The sequence below is a fragment of the Ictalurus punctatus genome, chromosome 16 (genome assembly GCF_001660625.3).
Source record: "Ictalurus punctatus breed USDA103 chromosome 16, Coco_2.0, whole genome shotgun sequence".
NCBI classification, from domain to species: domain Eukaryota; kingdom Metazoa; phylum Chordata; class Actinopteri; order Siluriformes; family Ictaluridae; genus Ictalurus; species Ictalurus punctatus.
Window position 1 is genome coordinate 1494097 of NC_030431.2, and position 21225 is coordinate 1515321.

Here is a 21225-nt window from a genome sequence, read left to right on the forward strand (position 1 = left end):
GTTTCCAGTGTGGCCAGTTCAACCTGGTGTCCATTCATACAGCTGGGCGTTTTAGCAGGGATTAAAGGTGGCATCAGTGATTTTTAAGCTTTCATACAACCCTTGGAAAAATCTGTCAATAAACCATCTGTTGAGAGGAAAAGCTCAAATGTGGTGTCTCATCTGTGTTTGCTTGTAAACTGGAGAAAAGACCATGTGGACCACCAACATCCAGCCCAGTCGTGTTGGCTGTTACTTCACAAAGCTTCTCCTCTTTTAAGGCTATAAATAGCTGCTAACTGGCCAATTTCTCATTTTTTAGTCAAAGAGAAAGCCACAGTCTCGTAACACGTTCGATGAATCGCCAAATATAGCCTCAGATCACTGACTGTAGGCAGCCCAAGTATTCATCCGTCTTTGTTCTATTCAGGATCGACGTGGCAGGATTGTAGGATCAGGGAACACTGGGTGTAAAATGAGGATACACCCTGGATTGTACGAGTCATTGCTGGGCACCATGCAACACACGCTCACACACTCACCTTAACCACCTATTAGTATGTTTTTGTGAGGTGAGGAGAATAACCCCACGTGGACATGGCGAGAAAATGGGAAAGTCCACTGTGCCTCACCATCTCGTGTATTATTACTTTAAAGTTATATGGATGTTGAGGAATAATGACAGCGTGCAGGAATGTGAAAACAATCTTGTATTAAATATACTCAGTGCAAAGCATATCAAAACAATTTACAATTTCTATACCGCAGCCTCAGATCATTTTGCATCGTTTCCGTTGGACTTTGTTTTTACTTACGTACCGTTGCGTTTAAAACCAGATAATGCTGAACGTACAGGAAATCCAACATCAATAACAATACGTTCTATATAAAAAGTACAACAGTCTAGTTCACTTTTGCCTGTACCTTAGAATTTTATCATCAAGATATCCAGCATTTGATAAAAGCACCTGACAAATTATTCAAATGCTACAAGAGTGCTTATTCTGTGCACACAGTCCGTCATATATCCACACACACAAGCAAAACCTACACACGACGAGCAGTTCTAATAGGTGCACGTAGCAGCTCCTCAAAGCGCACACATTCATGCTTTTCAAAGTTTTAGCTCGAATCTCATCGAGTCAGACGTCTCCTTCTCCGGCCGCTATCCTCTCGATGGCCGCCCAGTCCATCTTACTCAGAATGCTGCTGGTGCTTTGGGAAAGGGCGTCCTTCCAGTCGACACCGTCATCCACCAAGCCCTGGATAGTCATGAAGAAACAGCAAGGACATGTCGAGAAATACGTTGGAAATCGAGAGCGTTTAACGCTTACGAAACACGAGCAAGGGTGGTCATTTCAAGCGATGAAATATCTGCCGCTGATGGCAGTTGTAAGGAGATAAAATGTCAAATATCCAGTACTTTTGGGTGTAAATTAGGCAAATGATTTGTTCGGCTACAGTAGTACTGTGCTAATTTGGACGGTTTGACTTATCATCTTACATGCCACTGTGGAAATAATTCATTGCTTCATACTTGTTCCTCGGCACTGCTGTCGAGCCCAAGAATTCTGCGGATCTCCCGAGGAACGCTCCACGGACTCACCACGTCCCTTTCATCTTTGTCCTCCAACCGTGACGCCTCTCGCTGTCTTATAGTCCTCAGCTCCGTTGGGGATTTATTTAACCCGGGTCTGGGGCCTAGGGTTTGCCAAAACACAAACAAACAAACAAACAAATAAATAAATATTACAGTAGCGCTAGTAGTCGTTTAGTCACTATGAATAGTCAGCGTATATGAATAAAAGCTTACGCTGGATGGATGTCTTGACCTTCGGTCTTCCTCTCAGGTCGGTCAGCATGCCTCGCCGTGTGACCTGGGACAGCCGGTCACCAGGAAGTGCGCTCACTGATTAAATATAATTTTAAAAAATATTGTATTCTATATTGTTATTATTATTATTAAATACCATCATTTATATCCATAATAAATTGGTATAATCTATGAAATTAGCAGGGGATATAAAGGAAAAGAACCAGGTCTATGAAGTCCAAATTTGCTGCTCAGGGTCGCGGGTGGAGCTGATGCGCCTCTCTTCTGCAGTACCACGGTCTTCCCGAGCGTCGAAACAGAGCGCGCTCGTCCCCTCTGGCCTTTCCCAAGAGGCCCTTTAAACCGGGTCCGACTCCTGTAACGCACAAAACACGATTCTCTGTTTCGGTGCCGTTTACGTTCAATCAAATATCGTGTGCCGAGATAAGACCTCGAGAAGTCTAGGGTGCATGCTGACCCAGGCCGGGAGTCGTGGGCCTTGGTCTCGGTGGTGCTGTTGGAAGGAGCAGGGAGGACGCGCGGGGTGGTAAGCATGTCTGTGATAAGCGTGTAGGCCTCGTGTGCTCTCTGGGAGTGATGCTCCAGAAGAACTGCCCTAGAAATACAGACATGAAAACAGACGATGGTTATACGTTACAATAAGCGAGACTTGGTCGTAAACCACGTTATACCACGGTGTTGCTGAATTCTCGAATGTGATTGGTCAGAACAGATGATCATATAGACGCACTTGTTCTTTATTTATCCAAAAACCTACTTGTCTCTCTCCTCTTTAGCTTTCCTGTTGATTGCCAGGTCTCTAGAGGACAAATTCTGTTAAACAAAACAAACAAAAAAAAAACGATACAAATTAGACACAAACAAAAAGAACTGAATAAAAACACACGTGCAAAAAAAAATAAAATAAATAAAAATCAGTAAATACAAGGAACATGAACAGGAACGGCCGAGCCTGACCAGTGGAGTAGGAGGAGCGAAGGGAAAGCGCTCCCTCTCTCTCTTCTCCGTCCTCTGTTTGTTGTACTCGACCAGTCTCTCTCGCTGCTTCCTCCTCATCCAGGTCCTCAGCTCCTTCCTCTCCTCCTCCACCATGGCTCTCCTCCGCTGCTCTTCTGGTTTGCTTCTCCGCAAAACACCGAGAGAAAAAACGCTCTTCACACACTTGTACGTATTCGCGTTAACTCATTTTTTCGACTGACGTCACATCCTTCAGAACGACGTCGTACCTTCTCTCCCAGGTCGCCGAAGGAGAGCGACGGAGCGCGGAGGGCGAGAGCGCCCCTTCTTCAACCAAATCTCCCAAGATGTCCGCAACGTCGCTCAGTCCGGTCAGACCCAAAATGTCTTTATCTAGCCTGATAATTAATCAACACCAAATATACGTAAATACAAAACAATCCGGCCCATCTCCACTAGTCGTGACGCGTTTACCTATTACCTTTGTTTGCTACAAATACCTAGAACCTTCCAATTCTCTAAAACCATGTTCAGAATTTCCTTTCCTTTCTAGGGTTAAAATTCGAATGAAACACGACAGGAGGGTTTATCGTAAGTATTACGAAATACTCACAGGTCTGAATTCTCCATCAGCGATTCAGTGAATTCTGGAATAAAATAACGACGAACGCATTAGGATTTCTGCCATGACACAGAATACGGTTCAGGTATATGGTTACTCTAGGTGTGTCAGGAGAAAGAGCGTGCACTAACCTTCTCTCACATCCCCGAGAGGCTGCTCCGATTTCACTGCCAAAAAAACAAACAAACAAAAAAAAGCTTCAGACTCATGCTTTCGGATTCAGATGGAAATCGAATACTGTTCAGTCAGACGAGCACGGGAAACGCATCGTGATACCTGCAGGGGTCATGTGGCGTCGGTGGACAACGCTGTGTATGGACGGCGAGGCTGGGTAGAGAGACGAGCGCCCCCTCTGACGTGGAGGAACACCACCGTTCGGTGTGGAAGACGAAAAGCGTCCCCGCTCTTCTTCCTCCTCGTGCGTGCTCACGCTAGCTGTGCGTCTCTTTCCTGAATACAAGTACACATCGGACACTCTTAATCTCCGTTTCTTCATTATATACGTACGGAAGTCAACCTTAGGCCGAGTAAAATGAGATGTCAGCACAGAGAAAATCACTTTTAAATGGTAATTTCTTCAGTCTTAGTTCACGAAGTTAATTATTTTCGACAGCAGCACATCCTGACGTCTTTTAGTCCTCTTACACCGTAGCAATTTGACAACAATAAAGGCAAGAGTTCTTCCGACCTTCCGTCGTAACTCTCGGCATGCTGGAATGAGCACGCTCCTCTTCCACACTGGCCATCGCAACCGGCGTCAGAGCGTCTATGGTGTTTACCAGCTGTTTAAAGCGAAACAACAGAAACGTAGAGCTGAAATTAGTCTTTAATATTATACGGTCCAGGATTTCATCCTAGATAAAAAAAAAAAAAAGACCAAGAACAAGATCAATAGTTTAGTTTATTTTAAATCGTGCTCGATTTTACTTACCAGCCTGGTGTTGGCAAATTCTCTGTCCATGTGGTCTGCGATGCTCTGGAGAGCTGCCAGTCGGGCGTCCATCTCGGAGAGATGTGCCGAGACCTGGCTGTGAGAAAACGCACGGTCTACCGAGCGGCCCGCCGGCACGGCTTCCTGTTCGGTCCCGAATTCAGTCAGCGCCTTCACCGTGACTGGATCTCCGCCGGTGTCCGGCGCCGAGAGCACAAGTGCAGGAGGAGTGAACGTTACTGAATAACCTGGAGCATGGAACATGCATTCAAAGCAGAAGAAGAAGAAGAAGAAAAAAAAAAGAAACGTCGTGAGGAATGTCGAGTCCTTAGAATCACCCTGTCGAATGAAGAAAAGTACTTTTGCATTTGAAACAACTTAAAGTGGGGCTCGCCTTCCGACAGGAAGCCCGTTAATGTACCCATTTTATTTTCACAGACTTGCAAAAATCATAAGCAAGGGTATTGGTTTTATTTGATCTTTTTTTTGTTATTGTTACTATTGTTGTTATTATTATTAATAGTAGTAGTATGACATTAACAATAAAAAGACTGAGCATTAAAGGAATGGTACAAGGAGGCTCATTTAAACGTTTCGTTGTGTAAACACATACCCGAATCTTCATACCGTTACTTAACACGATTCACGAATCATTAAGCGAGACGGTCTCATTTTAAACTATAAAGATGTCAGCACCTGGTGATCCATCAGTGTGCTCTTCTGTTCTGATCTCGGTGTTGCTCTGGGTCGAGTTGACCACGGAAGCTGCTAGAAGGTGAAGCTGAGCGGATGTAGGTGGAGAACAGGACTGGCTCTGGACAGGGGTTCGGGAAGACGGCAGGCCCTGTAATAGAGGGCGATCCTCCCGGCCGTGAGCGCTCTTAAAGAGAGATAGCGATCGTTTAGAGAACGGCGTTCGGCGACCGAGACGTCCTGTACATGGAAACTGCAACACTAACGATACCGTTCCGTCACAAGAGATGTTTCAAGACAAAAAAGTGTCCTTCTTTACCGTACGGGATTTTCCCTCTGCGTCTCCTGAGCTCTCTGGCTGCTCTGGAACCGTTTCCTCAGAGGTGCGAAGGTTCAGGAAGACCTCAGGGGGAGCAGCAGGAGCAACGTTAATGTCCACATGTCCAGCACCTAGAAAAGTGACAGAAATTAAACTAAAATCTACCAAATGCCTTTATTTATTTATTTATTTTAAACAGTTGAACAATGCTTTTTTACAGTAGAACTCACGTGCAGACGGAGAACCAGGAGACACGGGAAGCTGGGCTGAGACGGCTTTATCGGTGGTGACGCGAGGCGAGGCTAAACGAGACAGAAATGAGAAAAATCAGCGTGGTTCTCTTAAAATCATCTCCAAAATATTAAGCGAGGTGCCTCTGAAAAGCACCACTCACCCGGCTCTGTGTTAGTGCAGGCATCCTGGATTTCAGGAGGTCGTTTGCACGTGGCTGCGAAAGCATGAAGCTCCGCCGACGTGGCCTGCGCTTCAGCAAGCAGTCTCTGCCCAGTCAGCGTCGACTCGAAGGGACCTGAAGAACCACGGTGAAGGCAGAAGGTGAAATCTCCGACAGTGGTGCAGCTACATGGAAAACTACAGCTTTACGGTTTAGAACATGTCACTAAAACATAAATAAAAGGCTAATATGATGATCGGCAAAGGAATCGTAGCGTTCATATAACGTAAATAATGCTCATTTGTTTCGCAAGCAACTCCGAGTGTCGTATATTGGGTCTAAACGGTCCGTGTGAGAGTTTTTACAGAATTGTTTAACATACTGACCTAAAGGAATGGCATAGCCATCATCTGGAGCAGATCTGTCTTCTTCAGGCTCCTGGTTAAAAAAATAAAACCTTGATTATTAATAAACTGACTCGTTTTAAAGCGCAATTCAAGTAAGATTTTTTTTTTTTTTTAAAAAGGAGTAGCTGTATGTTTTCACTAGCAGGCAGAGGTTAACAGTCTCAAAAGATATGCACACATTTTATACTCTATACAGTACATACAATTTCATTCATATCTGTTCTAATCCTTCTAATGTACAACCATGTTTTTAATCTTTTTTTTTTTTTTTTTTTTTTTAAATCTCCATTTTGGTGTTCTCTTAACGGTTGTTTTACCTGAGGTGGAGGGATTATAGAATCATCCGGTATGAAGGACACGGCCTTCTCCTCGTTCTTTTTACGTTCTCTCCTCTCAAGCCTTAAAAACAAGCATCGAAAGCGTCAGAAAATGTGCTTTACGGTCGTGATCCGCGAGCGTGTTCTGACCCGATACGGTACTCATGCCGACTGAACGACGCTTTTAACGTAAGGAAATACAACGACAGTGTCTCGCAGAAGAATAATTGACGTCGCGATATATATAAAACTGAGTGATCGGTGAGCGCTATATTTATGAATACAGACCCAGGTGTAAAAATAAATAAATAAATAAATAGACACGTAATTAGGACTACGGTTTAAAGAGCTCACCTTTTGATGGAGGGCGTGTCCGTGAGTTTGCTCTGCGACGTTTGCGTCGTTGCCTTGAGAAGTCGGAGCGTAGAATTCACTTCCTGTTTCGTTCCCGCTGCCCAGGCCATCAGCTCCTCCAGGGGGATTAAGCGAGGAGTGGGCCGAGGAGGTGCGCCGTATCTCAGACCCTATCCGAACCACACAGCGCACAACCAGGAACTATTACCATTCAACCGTAAACACCTGCATGCTCCAAACACAGTGCTAACTGCTGAGTCTTCTATGTGTCTGCTATTCATTTTTGAATATTTGCAATTTTGTCTGTGGAAATACGCATGGCCGAATATTTTAGTGAAATGACGCATAATGAGCGAGCGTGTGGAGAATGGAGGATGATTTGAATAGGTTAAGATGTGCTTACAGTACGAGATGGCTCAGGCTCGACACGCAGTAAGTGCGGTTTGGGAAAGACGCACTCGGAAACCGTTCCTGCTGTGTGCAGCCTCACGGGGGCAGACGAAGCGATCCTGGGCAGCTGGATGGGTCGGACTTGGGTGCTGGGGGGGAAACGCAGCAGTGGGAGCCCAATATCTGGTACTGCCACGCTGGGGGCAGGAGGCAGACGGACTGCTTCTCGTTCTGTCCCCCTGTCTGACGAAGTGTAAGCTCGAGTCCGTACGCTGTACTGATTCAGATTTCGGTGTGCGGGTTGTGCCGTCGGCTCAGCACGCCTCTGATAGCTCTCAGACCTCCCGTACATGGTAGGATTGTGCTGCTTCGGGCCCCAGGCCTCTCTTACAGGGGCAGGAGGAGATTGAGGAGGGGGCAAGCGGAGAAGTTTGAACCCCTGTATAATCGGAACCGTTTCAGGGGGATGATTCAGCTGGGGTGCTTGCAGCGGGGCTTGACTGTCTACTGCGGTAAGAAGTCTTTGAGAGGGAGGAATAAAACGACGTCCTTCTTCCCGGCTGTTCTGTGACGGACCAGGATGAACGGTCAGCCGTTGGAGTTCCTGCGGCCAAGCAAGTAGAAGAATAAAGTGAGAAACCTGATAATAAGGCAGATGTTGTGAAAAGTAGTCTGTTTAGAGGTTTTACCTCAGGGCAGAGTCTTCTCCTTTCTTCAGGAGTATTCAGACCGGGATCTGTTTCCATCCACTGCTGATCAGAAGCTCTGGGAGTCCTGCTGTGTAGCTCAGAAACAGTGTCTGGCTTCTTCCCTAATCTCGTGTTGTAGGGAGGAGGATCTGAGGACTGAGCCACAGTGGGTCGAGTTTGCGGTTGTGCAGGTTGAGACGCAGGAACGCTGAGCTGTGAAAGCAGCGAGTTGGCGTGGGAGAGGGGCACGCTGGCGAACGAGGCTCCCACCACTTGCATAAGACTCATGAAGTTGAGTTGCTGCAACTAAAAATGGAAATATTACACAAGAAAAGAACTATTTAAATATATATAATATATACATCATAAGATTTATAATATAATAAGAGCGCGAGCGGGTATTTGTTACAGTCCGTACTTGTACTAATCGGAAAAGCTCATCCTGGAGCAGCTGTCTGACTGGTTCAGGGTGAATGGTTTCTCCGTTCTGGACACTCGGAGGATGACTCACGGTCCCTGGTTCAGCCGGAGGCTTTGACACAGAGTGGAGCTGCTGCTCACGCGGCTGAACAGGCTCAGGCTCAGGTTCAGGAGCCTCATGTACAGGACTAAAATATAAAAGTACATTTTAGGGAGGGGGTAAAAAAAAAAAAAAAGAACTCTTGTACAACACTAGCTATAAGCCTAGTTATGGTAGTAAACACTATTGGCTACTTTCATAACATCCTAAAAGCACTCTAAAACTCCCATACTACACCCCTGGTTCTCAAAATGGGCTCCAAGGATCCCCCCCCCCCTCCCCCCCAGGTGTCTGTGAAGCATAACCAGGGGGTCTGTGATTTTCTGCTTCTGTCATCACAGTCATTACGCTCATTAATCATTTTGCATAATTTCAATAAAAATGGGTTATACGGTCGAAAAGTTCAGGGGAAGAAAAAAAATAAATAAACCTGACTGAGTTTATACACTATATATACACACACACTCTATATACTTGCCTATTTTCTGGTTCCTTTCCTGGTTCTGCAAGTTCAATATCCAATGTTCCAACGTCCTTTGAGCTGCAACACATAGAGCACGTTTAGATTAACGCAGAAGTGCATAATTACACACCGAAAACAATCCCAAATGCTTCACTTTCCGTTTACTCAGACACTACACCACACACACGCACACATGCAATGAGCTGTGTTTATACGGTCACCGCGGCAACTTCTTGATGACTCAATGCTTCCATGGACATTCGCTAGAGTCTACTCCTTGGCAAACTTGAAACGTGTGCATGGAATAAACTACTTCAATTACTATATTAACGCGCTCTTTTTTTTTTCCAGCATGGAGTAAACTCACCGCGAGTCGCAGGGGTCATCGGATGACTTGGAGTATTCTAAATCTGATAGTTTTAAAGGCTGTGGAGAAAAAAGAAAAAATTTTTTTTTAAAAACCCAGTGAATTATTAAACCATTGTAAATGGGTACGGTTGTTTTAGCAGGCAGCGGTGTTCACCTGGTCTCTGGGTCTACGTGTTTTGCCCTTTGTCCCGATCGGTACTGAAGTATTTGACCCAACTGAAGACTCTTCCAGATTCTCCACAACACTACGGTCACCTGAGAAACCCCATGAGACTGTTCAGAATGGCGCTCGTCATTAAAGCGGCGGTGTGTGACGTATTTTATCGCCAATTTAAAAAGTAGAAATAATACAGTCAGGGGAGAAAAAAAAAGCTCTTAAACTGGAGAAAAAAATAAATAAATAGATCTCTGCAGTTACATACTGCAGCTTTAAAGTAGAAGTTGAGAGCAAAAGACTCTTACTGTCTAATTCACCCACTGGGAGTGGTTCCTTCACTCTTCTAACACTTCGTTCTCTTATCTCCACGTCGGACGTCGCGTCCTCGTGCCCGTACGAGTGAGAGAGACTCGGCTCATCCGGAAGACCCTCGGGCTCACACCCCCTGCGTAATAAAACGCGGTATTACAGGATAACCACAGCGCAGAGCCAAACTATACGTAACCCTCGTAAGATGTTTCTGCTGTGTTTATTTAAAAAGCACTCACTTAGAAGTGTGTCCATGAGGAGGGTCCAGATCAGGCAGGGTGACGGGAGTCCCCGCTGAGGCGGAAGGATAGCCGGTGTCCACGCTGCTCTCTCTCTCGCGCTTCCAGCCTAACTCCAGTGGCAGGACAGGAGCCACAGTGGCTTGAGCTTCTGGGACCTGCGGGACGATGAGAGTGAAATAAAGCTTTTAGTGAAGCTTGGTGATCTTACTCAAACGTATCCTTGCCGTATTTCGTATTCTGTATTGACCGCTGCTTTTGTATAGTGGTGCTTGAAAATTTGTGAACCCGTGAGGATTTTATTGTTCCCAGATTTTGATACAACACCAATTAAACAAACGAGACACAAACATTATACTTGGTCACACAACTCCTTTTCTGAGGTCCTCAGAAATCTCCTTCGTTCGTGCCGTGATACATTTCCACAAACGTGTGTTGTGAAGATCAGACTCTGACAGATCCCTGTTCACACACACCTGATCGTCATCATACTGATCGAAATCACCCGACTCTGATTTCGCCTCCAAACGAACTGCTAATCCCAGAGCTTCACACACTTTCACCACTCACACGTATGTAATATCGGATCGTTTTCCTCAATAAATAAATGCCCAAGTATAATCTTTTCGTCTCGTTTGTTTAACCGGGTTCTCTTCGTCTTCTTTTAGGACTTGTGTGAAAATCTGATGTTTTAGGTCACACTTATGCCGAAATAAAAAACATTCTAAAGGGTTCTAAAGACTTTCAAGCACCACTGTACTCCAGTTAATAATACAGAGGAGTATATCCACACTCTCTCGTTCGAATATAAAGCTCACCCGAATCTGAGTGTAGTGTTCGTCGGTCCTCAGTTGGGCTTTGGTGTATCTCTGCTCCAGCAGCCTCAGAGCGGAGAGCACTGCGGGAGCCGAAGTTTTAGCCCTAATCACCACTGGCTCGACGGCATTCCCCGTCTTCTTCCTGCTGGAATGCGTGAGCAGGACACTTCTGTCTGCCCAGCGCAGCATCCATTCCAGCAGCCTGGCCAGCTGGGGAAACCGGGCCTCCGATTTGGCGTCCAGCTCCAGCTGTAGGTCCACGTCAGGGCGGAGGATCGTCTTAAAGGGCCAGCGCTCTATTTGAGGGATCCCTGGGATTAAGTTCAGAATAGGACCGGGCTCCGTGGTTATTACGTTCTGTCTGAGCGGCGTCTCGTTCTGTCGTCGAAGGCTAAACAATCCTGGTTGTTTCCCAGGAAGAGGCAGAGCACCTGTGCTGATTCGAGCTGTGGGAGTTTCACTGATGACGGACGGAGGAGGACCGATGATGGAGGCCAGCGGCTCGGGAGTCTCAGGAAGAACGTGAAAGCAGCCGCCAGCACGGAACGCGGGAAGCCGCACACCCTTTTTCCGGCCAGCCGGCCGTCTTTTGATCGCCGTCAGCACTTCGAAAGCATCAGAGCGAAGCTCTCGGTCGCACAGACATGACGAGAAGCTACTCAGCAAAGGAAGCTCGGATTCCTCAGTGTCCGGGCTGTCCTTCTCCAACACGTAGCTTAGGAAAAGCTCCAAAAAGCACGGATACTCCTCGTCCTCGAGTTCAAACGGCCACGTTCCCACAGAGGGTAAGGTGAAACGTTTGTGCTCTCGCTCCGTTACATCTCTTTTTCTTCCATCGTTTGATTTGAACGTGTTCTCAGGTTCGGCTGACGCGGAGCTGAAAATGTAAAGATGGGAAAAAAGCAAGACGGAGCTCTGAAAACATTCCGAGATGAAATCGGTGAGCCAAAGACATGGAGTAATAAAAGTTTACTTCGTGTTTTCCAAGACTTACTACTAATAAACGTAGCATTTTGGCTTTTTACACAGATACAATTCGATTAAGATGTAAAAGTGATGACAGCGAGTACCTGGGATGAGACCTATTGTGCAGTTCCGGTGAACGAGGCTCTGATATTGTATCAGCAGTGTCAGCCTCACTGCTCACCGGGGGGCGCTCAGAGTCTGTGAGCGTACTGTTACTCAAGCTAGCGCACCGTGAGAACCGGTCAGATATGGCGTTGGCTCCTCCCCTCTCCTCGTCTTCCTCCCTCTCCCAGATATGCCGCTCTGGTGGGATCTTGCTCCTCGCCAGACGGCGCCCCTCTCGGACCCGCTGCCTCCGCTGCTCCCGAATCAGCAGAATCACTGTCGCTCCCTCCTTTTCCTCTTGCGTACTACCTGCCTGTGTGGCTGGACATAAATCAGAAAGTAAATCAACGTGTCTCATCCTGCTAATACACAGATTATTAACTAACGACCTCGGTAAAGAGTGAGAACGTGCCTACATTCATTTCCATATAATAAAGATACCCTAGCACTGTAGTGTCACAATATTGCATTGAAAATAAATAAACAAACACCTTAAAGGTGTAATATGTCAAATCTAAAAGTGGTTCTAGACCTATAAAAATCAGAGTTTCAAAAATTCCTTTAAAAACAAACAAAAAAAACATTATTACTGCCATGCAGAAAGGTTTGGTTAGTTTATTTATTTTAGCGTTCTGTTGACATTTTTCTGGTCCAGAAATTAAAGTGGCTGTCTCAAAAGACAGCACTCTTCAACGTGGGTTCAAAGAACGATGAGGTATATTATATGAGAAACAAATTAGTCTGTTCAACAGCTGCTGTTTAACCTTGCGTTGCCGTATTATCCTGCGCAGTGCTGGAACTTAACCTCTGCAGCAGCGAGGCGTACTTCTCTCTTAGAGGCACCCGGACGGATTCCTCCTCATCAGGAAACACTGTGACTAATGTCTCTGCCACCTGGAAACGAAGGAAAATATAGGAAACAAACGCAAACAGGGTGTTTAGAAGGGTAAGTCGAGAAGACAGCAAAGCTATAGAGCGTCGCGCGTGTGCCGTTTTTGTTTTTCACCGTCGGGATGGCGGGCAGCTCGGCCACGAGGCTGAGCACCAAGTCCTGCAACGTCTCTTCTGCATTCAGGAAGCGAGAGAAAGGCAGAAGGCGACGCGCCCAGCGCAGGACCTCCTCGCGCAATTCACACACGCCGTTACCGGTCACCTAGAACCCAAACACGCACACGCTCAGAACCTTCCCTAAACACAGAGGTATAAGTCTGTTCGAAGTTTGTTTACCCGAGTGTCTTGAGTCTTGTTCCTTGCAGCTTGGTACTTTCTACAGAAGACTGTGAGCTGGTCACGAACATGCAGCATCCAGCACAGCCCACATAATTCCCTAAAGCACACTGAGATTGCCACACACACGGTTTGTTAGTAAGGGGTTTTCTACACATCGCGGCTACGTTAGTAGAATCTCGCACGTACGGTGCACACCTATCGTTCGTATGACGACACTGTTCGTGTCTCTGGACCTGGAGCGGAAAAACCCGTGGCGATTAGTGAACTTCTTCAACCCTTCTGGAAGGTCATCTTTAGGCTGCTTGTTCGCCTTCTTGACCTGTCGACAAACCCCAAACCGCAGCAGTTGATTCTCTATTATTATTATTTTATTTTTTATTGAAGAAAAATAAATAAATAATTATCCAACACCTAATCACCTATTTGAAAAACAAACTGCCCCCTTCGGCTTAAATTCTGTTTGTGCCACCTTCAGCAGCAAGAACTGCAACTACTCACCTTCTTCCTCATCATTTCTGGAATTTCTTTCAGTTTTGCCATAGTAAGACCATTTAACCAACTTTATGCTGTTTAAAAAGTTCTATTTAAGTGTCGAGACTTGGGGAATTGATAACTACGGGGGCAAATACATTTTCACACAGGCCCAGCTGATATTGGATAACGTTTTCTGCTTCAGTAAATAACATCATCGTTTAAAAAAAAACAAAAAAAAAACTGTATCTTGCGTTCACTCAGGTCGCCTTTGTTTTATCTTAGATAACGTTTTAATTTCTGAAACGATTCAGTATGAGGGGCACCGACAAACAGAATATATACTTTCTCACAGATAAAACATTTACCTTGCGAAAGAGTTTACGGCATCGACGCAGGCCGCTGACGTACCACTGCACAGCCGGCCGGGAGCAGCGAGCGGCTCTGAACAGCAGCAGCGCTCGCTGTAACACTGCAGCTACGTGACAACGTGACTCCCTCTCCGAGACCGACAACACGTCACCGGTGGAGTCCTGACAAAAGCAGACGAGTTAAGTGAGGAAAGAAAAAAGCACTTTAAAGAAGGATCCAGTTACTGTTAGGAAGATGCTGTGATGGGTAATGCGTGCCTGCCAGCCAGCACACTTTCGAAACATCCAAACGCCTATGCCCAGTGAGGGCTCTGATCGGAGTACCTGTGGGTCAGGAGCAGGCTGTGGACAGTACAAAGGAGGTGCAGGGAGGTAGAATGCAGGGGGAACCAGAGCAGTGAACGAAGACGCATGCTCCTTGGCTGATTCCAACAGCTTGGTGAGAGGCCGTGACACGACGTCCACGTCTGCCATGACTGAAGCCTTCAGGATCTCCTGTGCGTACGCGTGGAGCAGCTCCGCGTCCTCGACTTCAACGACATCTTATAAAATAAAACGGACAGGAGGCTAACGCGACAGTCATCACTGTACCACTCTGTACTGCTGAACACACTACATTCTGTAGAAACCGAATAAAGCACAGACCTGGGAGGCTTTTCGAGGCCTTGTCTTGTCTGTTAGATGACACTTTGCAGTCCAATAACGACTCCAGCTGAGTCTGAAAGATAAAGCCAGGCTGCAGCTCTGCAGGAAGGTGCAACTCTTTCCACTGCAACCTACACGACGAAACGTAAAGACTATACTGTGACCTTTGAAACGGTCCGGTGCGTCGAGATACGTCACACTCCGCTCGTTTTCGTAGACTTTAATGCGATTGGACCATAGGCGCGTTTGTGTCCGAGTAAACAAATAGTCACCTGCTGAAATCATAGTGCAGTCTGCAGTATGTGGTGTAAGCCAGACCAAGAGAGGCAGCCATCTTCCAGTCACCCAAACTCTGAGCCAGCCACGCTGCTTCAGGAATCAGCCCACCCAGCAGGAGGAGCTCCAGAGCATACTCCACCGTCCACATGCCCGAGAGGTGCTGAGATCTCACGGCGGCCGCCACCCGCCACTGACTGAGAGTAACCGTGCGCCGGCCCGTCGCTATAACGACAACAATGCGGGTTCGTGAGCGGATTCGAATTCGATGTGAAATATGAGGAGTGTCTGTGGTTATCTTTACAGAGATGTTACTCACGCTGTGGCAGATGTAGAGGAGGCAGGACGTCCACGTTGTGCGGTGGGAAGACGGCTAGCGGCTGATTGGTGAAGTAGGATGCCATGAACCTGCCGAGAGACTGGACCACAGCACAGGCAGCCTCGCTATTCACCCGCTGCGGGAGCCACGGCTCAGACTGAGCCTCGTCCGCGAGCGTCGCTGATGGCGAGAAATACCACGTGTTCGATTTAATAACCACATGTACCAGATTAAAAGTTTCCATCCAGCTACGTTTTGTTCAGGTCGCCTCCGCTTTATCTTAGATTTTGTTTTTCCATTTCTGAAACAATTCCGTATGACACGCACACAAAAACGGAAGAAATCAGGATGGAGGCAAATACTTTTTCACAGCACTGTGTGATTTTAGCAATCTTATAACTTCTCTGAAACTCACCTACAGTATCTTCTGAAGTCAGTAGCTGCTTGGCCATGGTGTCACACAAGGCCTGCGCCTCCCTCAGCCTATACTGAAACAGCTGGTCAAACAGAAGAGCCAGACAGTAGCGCGTCTCCAGGAAGACTGTCCTCGGCCCAGCTGCTCGACAAAAACGGACAGGTGCTTATGACGGCAGCACATGGCAACGCAACCTAACCTCGTCTCATAGTAAAGGATATTCACTGACGATAGCACGATATAGCAAGACGCATACCTTTTGCGGTCTCTTCCCACAGCTGGTCTCGCCAAACCTGGGCACACTCGCTGTAGTCACCAGAAATGAAGTGCTCCTCTCCTGTACGCAGAAAGAAACGGGATTTCATGGTTTGTCGATGTGTTTTGCACTTATGGGCCACCTAACAATCTTCTTGTACCAAAAACAACAACAATAAAAAAAAATAATAATAATTTCAAAAACCACTGATGAAGTCTGGCTTAATTATCTTGAAATAAATTCATCGACCCAGTCTAACCTGTTACGCTGTAAAGTGCAGGACTTTCCTCCAGACGGTCTCCGGCGCTCTGCAGCGATTGTTGGATTTGAGAGATCACCTTCGACATGTTCTCCAGTTCCCCGTTTCGACTCCCTAAACTTCTACCACTCCGTAACTCGTCCCGGTACCGCAAGGCTTGTCTGTAGATGTCTCGCCATACCGCCACCAATCTGAAACCCAAAGAACGTCCGTTCGTACGTTAGCAACCGTTCTAGGATCGAACTTTATCGAACGATTCGGTTTTGACGTTTTAAAAAAAAAAACAAACAAAAAAAAAAAACCAAACACAGCGGTACCTATTCGACGGTCTGCTTGAGAGAGATATCGGAGAGCTCACAGCTTCAGTATCCTTGTCATCCTGTAACAGTGAGATGGAGAAGATGTCCGAAGGACAAGGATCGTCCTCTACTTGCCGCGCTGCTTTCTGTGGTAGACTGTAGGTCTGGTCCAGAATCTTCGATGCTTCCCGGAGGACGTAAAGCGCCGCTATGAAGTTCTGAGAGGAACAAACTGACGGAGGGAGAAAAAGATGAACAAAACGTCGCGCGAGATCCAAAACGACCCCCAAGCAGCTGGTGCCACCTTTGCGGGTGGAGTCCCACGGGAGAAACGAGAGCAGAGACCTGAGGAATTCGAACACACTATTTTGTCTGTAAGGTTGTATCAGTGGATCGGCAATCCGGAGAAGGCGAGCCAAACGAACGGCGCAGGTGACGGTGTATTTCAGCATGCGCTCCCTCTGATCCGTAGCGTGAACGAGCGAAACACCGAGAGCCCAGGCGGTTATCAAACTCCGCTGTGCCCTGGTCAGTTCCTCCAGGAGAGCTGAGGAATCTCGGGCGCAATCTTCCGACTCAGCCTGGGACTGGGCGTGAAGGGTGTCGAACATCGAGGCGAACTCTAACCTGCCGCCGTCCTCCGGCACCGAGCCGGCATGACGAGCCTCGTCCGAGTCATCGCCATCATCGTCCTCAATCTGAAGCAACGGATTTTTTTTTTTTTTAATTCAGAGAAATGGATATGGACGCATCAAATTTCAAACACTTATTAATACTGGAGTATAGCTCGGGATTTTTATCCGTTTCAGGAATAATGTTTTTACTGTCTCAGTAAATAATTAACCGTCCCTTATATTAGTGAAGAACCTGTTTGAGAACATTATTCTAATTACTTGTCAAAAGTACTTAAAAAAATTTTTTTAAAAAAAGGCAGGCAAGTAAGCAGCAGAATCACCCTCTCCGTCATCAGCCTCGAGCCTCCTGTGCCTCCTCCCCCTCGTAAAAATAGAGGCAGTGTCGATTCCGGCGTCTCTCTCTCTCTCAGTACCAACAGACTGGCTGTGAGCTTCAGTGTAGACATGGACTCCAGTTTGGACTTCACCTGGGGCTGAACAACCACGCAGATAGAGACGTGATACGTTTCGATCCGATTATTATTATTATTATTATTTTTAAACCCAGAGAATTACCCGTGTAAACAACGGCGTGTTCAGACCGCTCCGGCCCTGACTCACCAGCTCCGAGTGAACGATCTCGCGCACTCTCTCCAGCGCCTGAGCCGTCTCTGTCAGGAAGCTGCTCATCAGCGAGGAAGAGGCGGGCCGGCCGGACATGTTCAGCGCCGTCACCATGTAGCCGTCAGACACGATGAGACAAGGCAGCCTCGGGTGCCAGGTCACAGAGTACCGCTGTCTCATCGGGTCACGCAGGGACACGCTGGAGCTGGACAAGGCATCATCTGGTGGCTGTGAAGGCACTGGAGGTCTACGAGGAGCGACAACAGACGTGTTAAACGTGACTGACGCGAGCGCCGAACGTAATCACGGAAGTGCTACTGCTCCGGTACTTACATGAGCACAAAATGACCGTGTTGGAAGAGGAAAAAGAGAGAGTGGATGACTAGAGACGTAAAGAAAAGGAGAGAGAGAGAGAGATGGTAAAAGAGGACAGGGATCAGAACAAGGAAAAAAAAAAAAAACAGATGAACAGCAGTGAATAAAAGAAAATGAGTAACGGGTATGACCTGAATCAGCACTAACGCGAAAGAAATAATGCGCCATGTAACGCATACTAACGCATTCATTTATGCGTGAATACGACTCGAATATGACCGCTTGTCGTCTCTGATACTAGCCGAATTCTTGAATCTGATTGGTCGGAAGCTTTTGATTCATTCTCTACAACCTCTGACAATTTAAATCACAGGTTTACATGAAAGCGTTCGCTCCATCACGTTATTGTTTCTATAGTAACAGCTCGTTGAATGGTGGTGTGATTGTAACGGGGTGAGTAAAACGCCTCGGGGCGTGTCGTTATAGGAAAAATAACGAACTTAGACAATTATGCGCCTTAAAAGTGATTCATTCCTTATTTATTAGGTATAACAATTCGTGTCGGTGTCGAAATACCACAACGCTGCTCACCTGTACGTGACTAACGGATGAAGAGGCAGGAAGTGTGCGGGGCCAAACTCAATGTCACACCCACTTGTGGAGAGAGAGACCAGCCCTCCTAAGCGGGCCAGCATCAGGACAGAGCCTCTCTTCAGTATACAGGCCAGATAGAGACCTTCCGGTGTCCAACTCACGCAGCTCACCCAGTACGACCTGCAGGAAACGACGAGCCGTCAAAAAATGGCTTCTGTCTTAAGCTTAAGTATAAATGAGTATAACTCAGAAGGAGTTCTTCACTCACCGCACATATTTGGGTGGGATTGAGAGCTTTCTACTGCCACATCCTCCCAGTGAGCTGGATACAGTCACAAAGTTCTGCACGCTTATGAATAACGCCTGAGTAGCCTGTTCGTTATAAGGACATGCATCACAGACGATTCTATCAGTAAATATGATAACAGGGAAATAGATACATGGTTCAATCAATAATTGAACAACTCATACACGTTACCCTTGGGTCTTTCTGGTTAAGGATTATCGCTAACAGTTGTCCATCGGGTGAGAATGCCGGCACTAGGGCTCCTCTGGATTTCACAGACCGACATGGAGGAACAAGATGGCCGAGCGCGTAGGACTTGGTGACCCAATCGACGCTGTATTCTTTCAAACTGTTAGAAAGACAAAAAAAAATCTTTATTTATTTAAGCCATTCCGAGTTCTACCGAGGATTCTGCTTCCCACCGGCTTTTCCAGAGTCCGACCTGTTTTTCCAGGCCTCTTCCCATTGAATCTTCAGGAAGGTGACAACCAGCTGTTCTCCGGCGGTGAAGACGAAAGCGCTCAGGCAGACGTCACCTACGGCCTGGAAAAAAGCAGAGAACACGGGACATTTTGAAAAGGTGTACCGACACGAAATCCGCACGCGTTCATACAAACGCACGTTAACGTGCGTCACAAAACAGCCCGACCACGGCGGCTCTCACCTGGCTCTGGACAAACGCGCAGTGAAGACATGCTTCCTTATCTCTAACGGAGGGAAGCTGTGAATTTTCAGAGGGTGCTATCTGACTCCAGCGTCCCTTCACGGTGTTGTCCCGGAGACTGTCTAGATCCTGACGAGCCAGGCATTCCCAGAGGAAAATCTGTCCGGTGAAAGAGGCCACGAGAACCCTCCGTCCATCCCCTGAGACCAGCAGAGACAGGCGCTGGGAGGTCGCTGTGTGTGTGTGTGTGTGTGTGTGTGTGTGTGTGTGTGTGTGTGTGTGTGTAAGACAGACCTGGGTCAGCGAGAGACGTTTACATGAAGCTAAAATCTCATTTCCAATACAAATTCACACACAGACCTTTACCAGCAGAGGCCAGCTCATACACCGCAGGCACCGATGCGACCGTCTTTAAGGAGTCTTTATCTCTGTCCCACAGAAACACCTCTCCGGAGACTAATATCCCAGCCAGCCACGTACCTACACACAGCACAGAGAGACGCATGACATGTTTGGATGTATAACAACGTAGGTTCTCGATCCTAGTCCTTCATATTTGACCCCCCTCCCCCCCCCCCTCTCCCCTCTTGTAGAGCTTGTGCATTCCAAAATGCTTCGAAAGATCATTTGAGATATCCTCGCTCACCGTTTCGAGAGCTGGACATCGTCAGCACTCTCGGTAGCAGCCGCTGCAGTTTTGGGATCTTCTTCTTGGTCTGTCCTGAGCGTAAATTGATCTCACTGATCCGACGGTCATCCAAAAGAAAGAGGCCTTCCTTCTCCTGGGGGGAATGAATGAATGAATGAATGAATAAATGAATAAATAAATAAACAAACAGAACAGCCAAAGTAGATGTGTATGGAATTTAGAGAAATCCTAATCATGCTGTGACAGGAAGCACTTCCTGGGTCAAATCACACTGAAGGTGTGAGCCTCACCTTTCCCAGCCAACAAAATCTCGGCCATGGGTTTCTCCTCTTGATGCTAGACGACACCAGCACCTCGAACTTCACCTCCATGTTCGGTGTCTAAATCTGAGAGAGACTTCACACGCTCGTCCGCGTTTTCTGCTTTTTAACTGACTGCAGGTCATGTCTGAAATGAAGACATATTGGAGCTAGCTCGCTAAACATCTACGTAATTCCCAGATAACGGTCGGAATTTCCCGTCTAGCGGCGCAGTAAGAAAATAATAATCATGTAGGTAGCAAAAAAAAACATGCACTTAAATTAATCTAAACGAATAAACACATTTTTTTTAAAAAAAAAAACCAAACAAGCCACCGCGTCGAGAACATTCCAAGCCATGTTTGTTAGCAAACTAGCTTAGCGACATGAGATGGAGTTCAATGATAGAAGGCAGACGTTTAAACAGGCAAAATAAACAAACCAACCTTGATTATTTATTCAACAGCGCTTCAATTTCCATCTCTGAAAGAATTCAACAATTAACCAAATACCACAAAACAAGTCGAGGTGATGTGTGTTTAGAATTCATAACGGGTTTGTTTTGCTCTTTTCTTTCGAATTTCCCTCCACTTCCGGTTCTACACAGATTCCCAGTTTCGTTGCCATGGAACAAGACGCGTTCACGCCGACACGAGAGCGCGCAGCGCGCCCGCGCACAGGAACAGTTCACAGCTGTCAACGAGGATTATTACACTTGAACAAATCACACATGAATCTGTTTATTCCCTATATATATATATATATATATATATATATATATATATATATATATATATATGTGTGTGT

The 21225-nt window shown here is 46.7% G+C and overlaps 1 protein-coding gene across 3 annotated transcripts; it reads right to left on the reverse strand.

Moving 5' to 3' along the window:
• Positions 1 to 674: 674 nt before the first annotated feature.
• cplane1 (ciliogenesis and planar polarity effector 1) lies at positions 675 to 21158 on the reverse strand. 3 transcript variants are annotated; one of them, XM_017489152.3, is made up of 54 exons: positions 20865 to 21157; positions 20410 to 20566; positions 20117 to 20252; positions 19831 to 19950; positions 19471 to 19703; positions 19249 to 19349; positions 18999 to 19155; positions 18789 to 18892; positions 18518 to 18700; positions 17609 to 17858; positions 17329 to 17481; positions 16392 to 17071; positions 16075 to 16265; positions 15816 to 15896; positions 15560 to 15700; positions 15145 to 15324; positions 14822 to 15050; positions 14550 to 14680; positions 14229 to 14446; positions 13902 to 14066; positions 13258 to 13381; positions 13060 to 13169; positions 12839 to 12985; positions 12597 to 12726; positions 11832 to 12153; positions 10762 to 11638; positions 9944 to 10101; positions 9701 to 9840; positions 9393 to 9493; positions 9237 to 9295; positions 8885 to 8947; positions 8305 to 8494; positions 7887 to 8192; positions 7211 to 7801; positions 6808 to 6977; positions 6454 to 6535; positions 6116 to 6167; positions 5730 to 5864; positions 5566 to 5637; positions 5336 to 5466; positions 5020 to 5203; positions 4324 to 4571; positions 4081 to 4174; positions 3669 to 3842; positions 3524 to 3559; positions 3384 to 3417; positions 3040 to 3168; positions 2771 to 2933; positions 2571 to 2626; positions 2271 to 2408; positions 2017 to 2168; positions 1793 to 1888; positions 1517 to 1680; positions 675 to 1241 (listed from the first exon to the last, which is right to left on the reverse strand). In XM_017489152.3, exons 2-54 carry the CDS (start codon positions 20488 to 20490, stop codon positions 1122 to 1124), a joined length of 9282 nt encoding a protein of 3093 aa, XP_017344641.2. In that variant the 5' UTR covers positions 20491 to 20566; positions 20865 to 21157; the 3' UTR covers positions 675 to 1121. The 3 variants fall into 3 exon arrangements, with proteins under 3 accessions (XP_017344641.2, XP_017344640.2, XP_017344642.1); XM_017489151.3 differs by having other exon boundaries at positions 2771 to 2936; XM_017489153.3 differs by having other exon boundaries at positions 1105 to 1241; positions 1484 to 1680; positions 2771 to 2936; positions 20865 to 21158.
• Positions 21159 to 21225: the final 67 nt, after the last annotated feature.

Bases quoted from the DNA above. Each gene is read 5' to 3' on its own strand.
- cplane1 (XM_017489151.3), bottom strand. From the start codon at position 20,490: ATGGAGGTGAAGTTCGAGGTGCTGGTGTCGTCTAGCATCAAGAGGAGA. The intron at 15,051-15,144 runs GTGAGTAACATC...TTGTCGTTATAG, and splicing joins TCCTCTACATCTGCCACAGC to CGACGGGCCGGCGCACGGTT. The intron at 8,948-9,236 runs GTGAGTTTACTC...TATGTGTTGCAG, and splicing joins GATGACCCCTGCGACTCGCG to CTCAAAGGACGTTGGAACAT.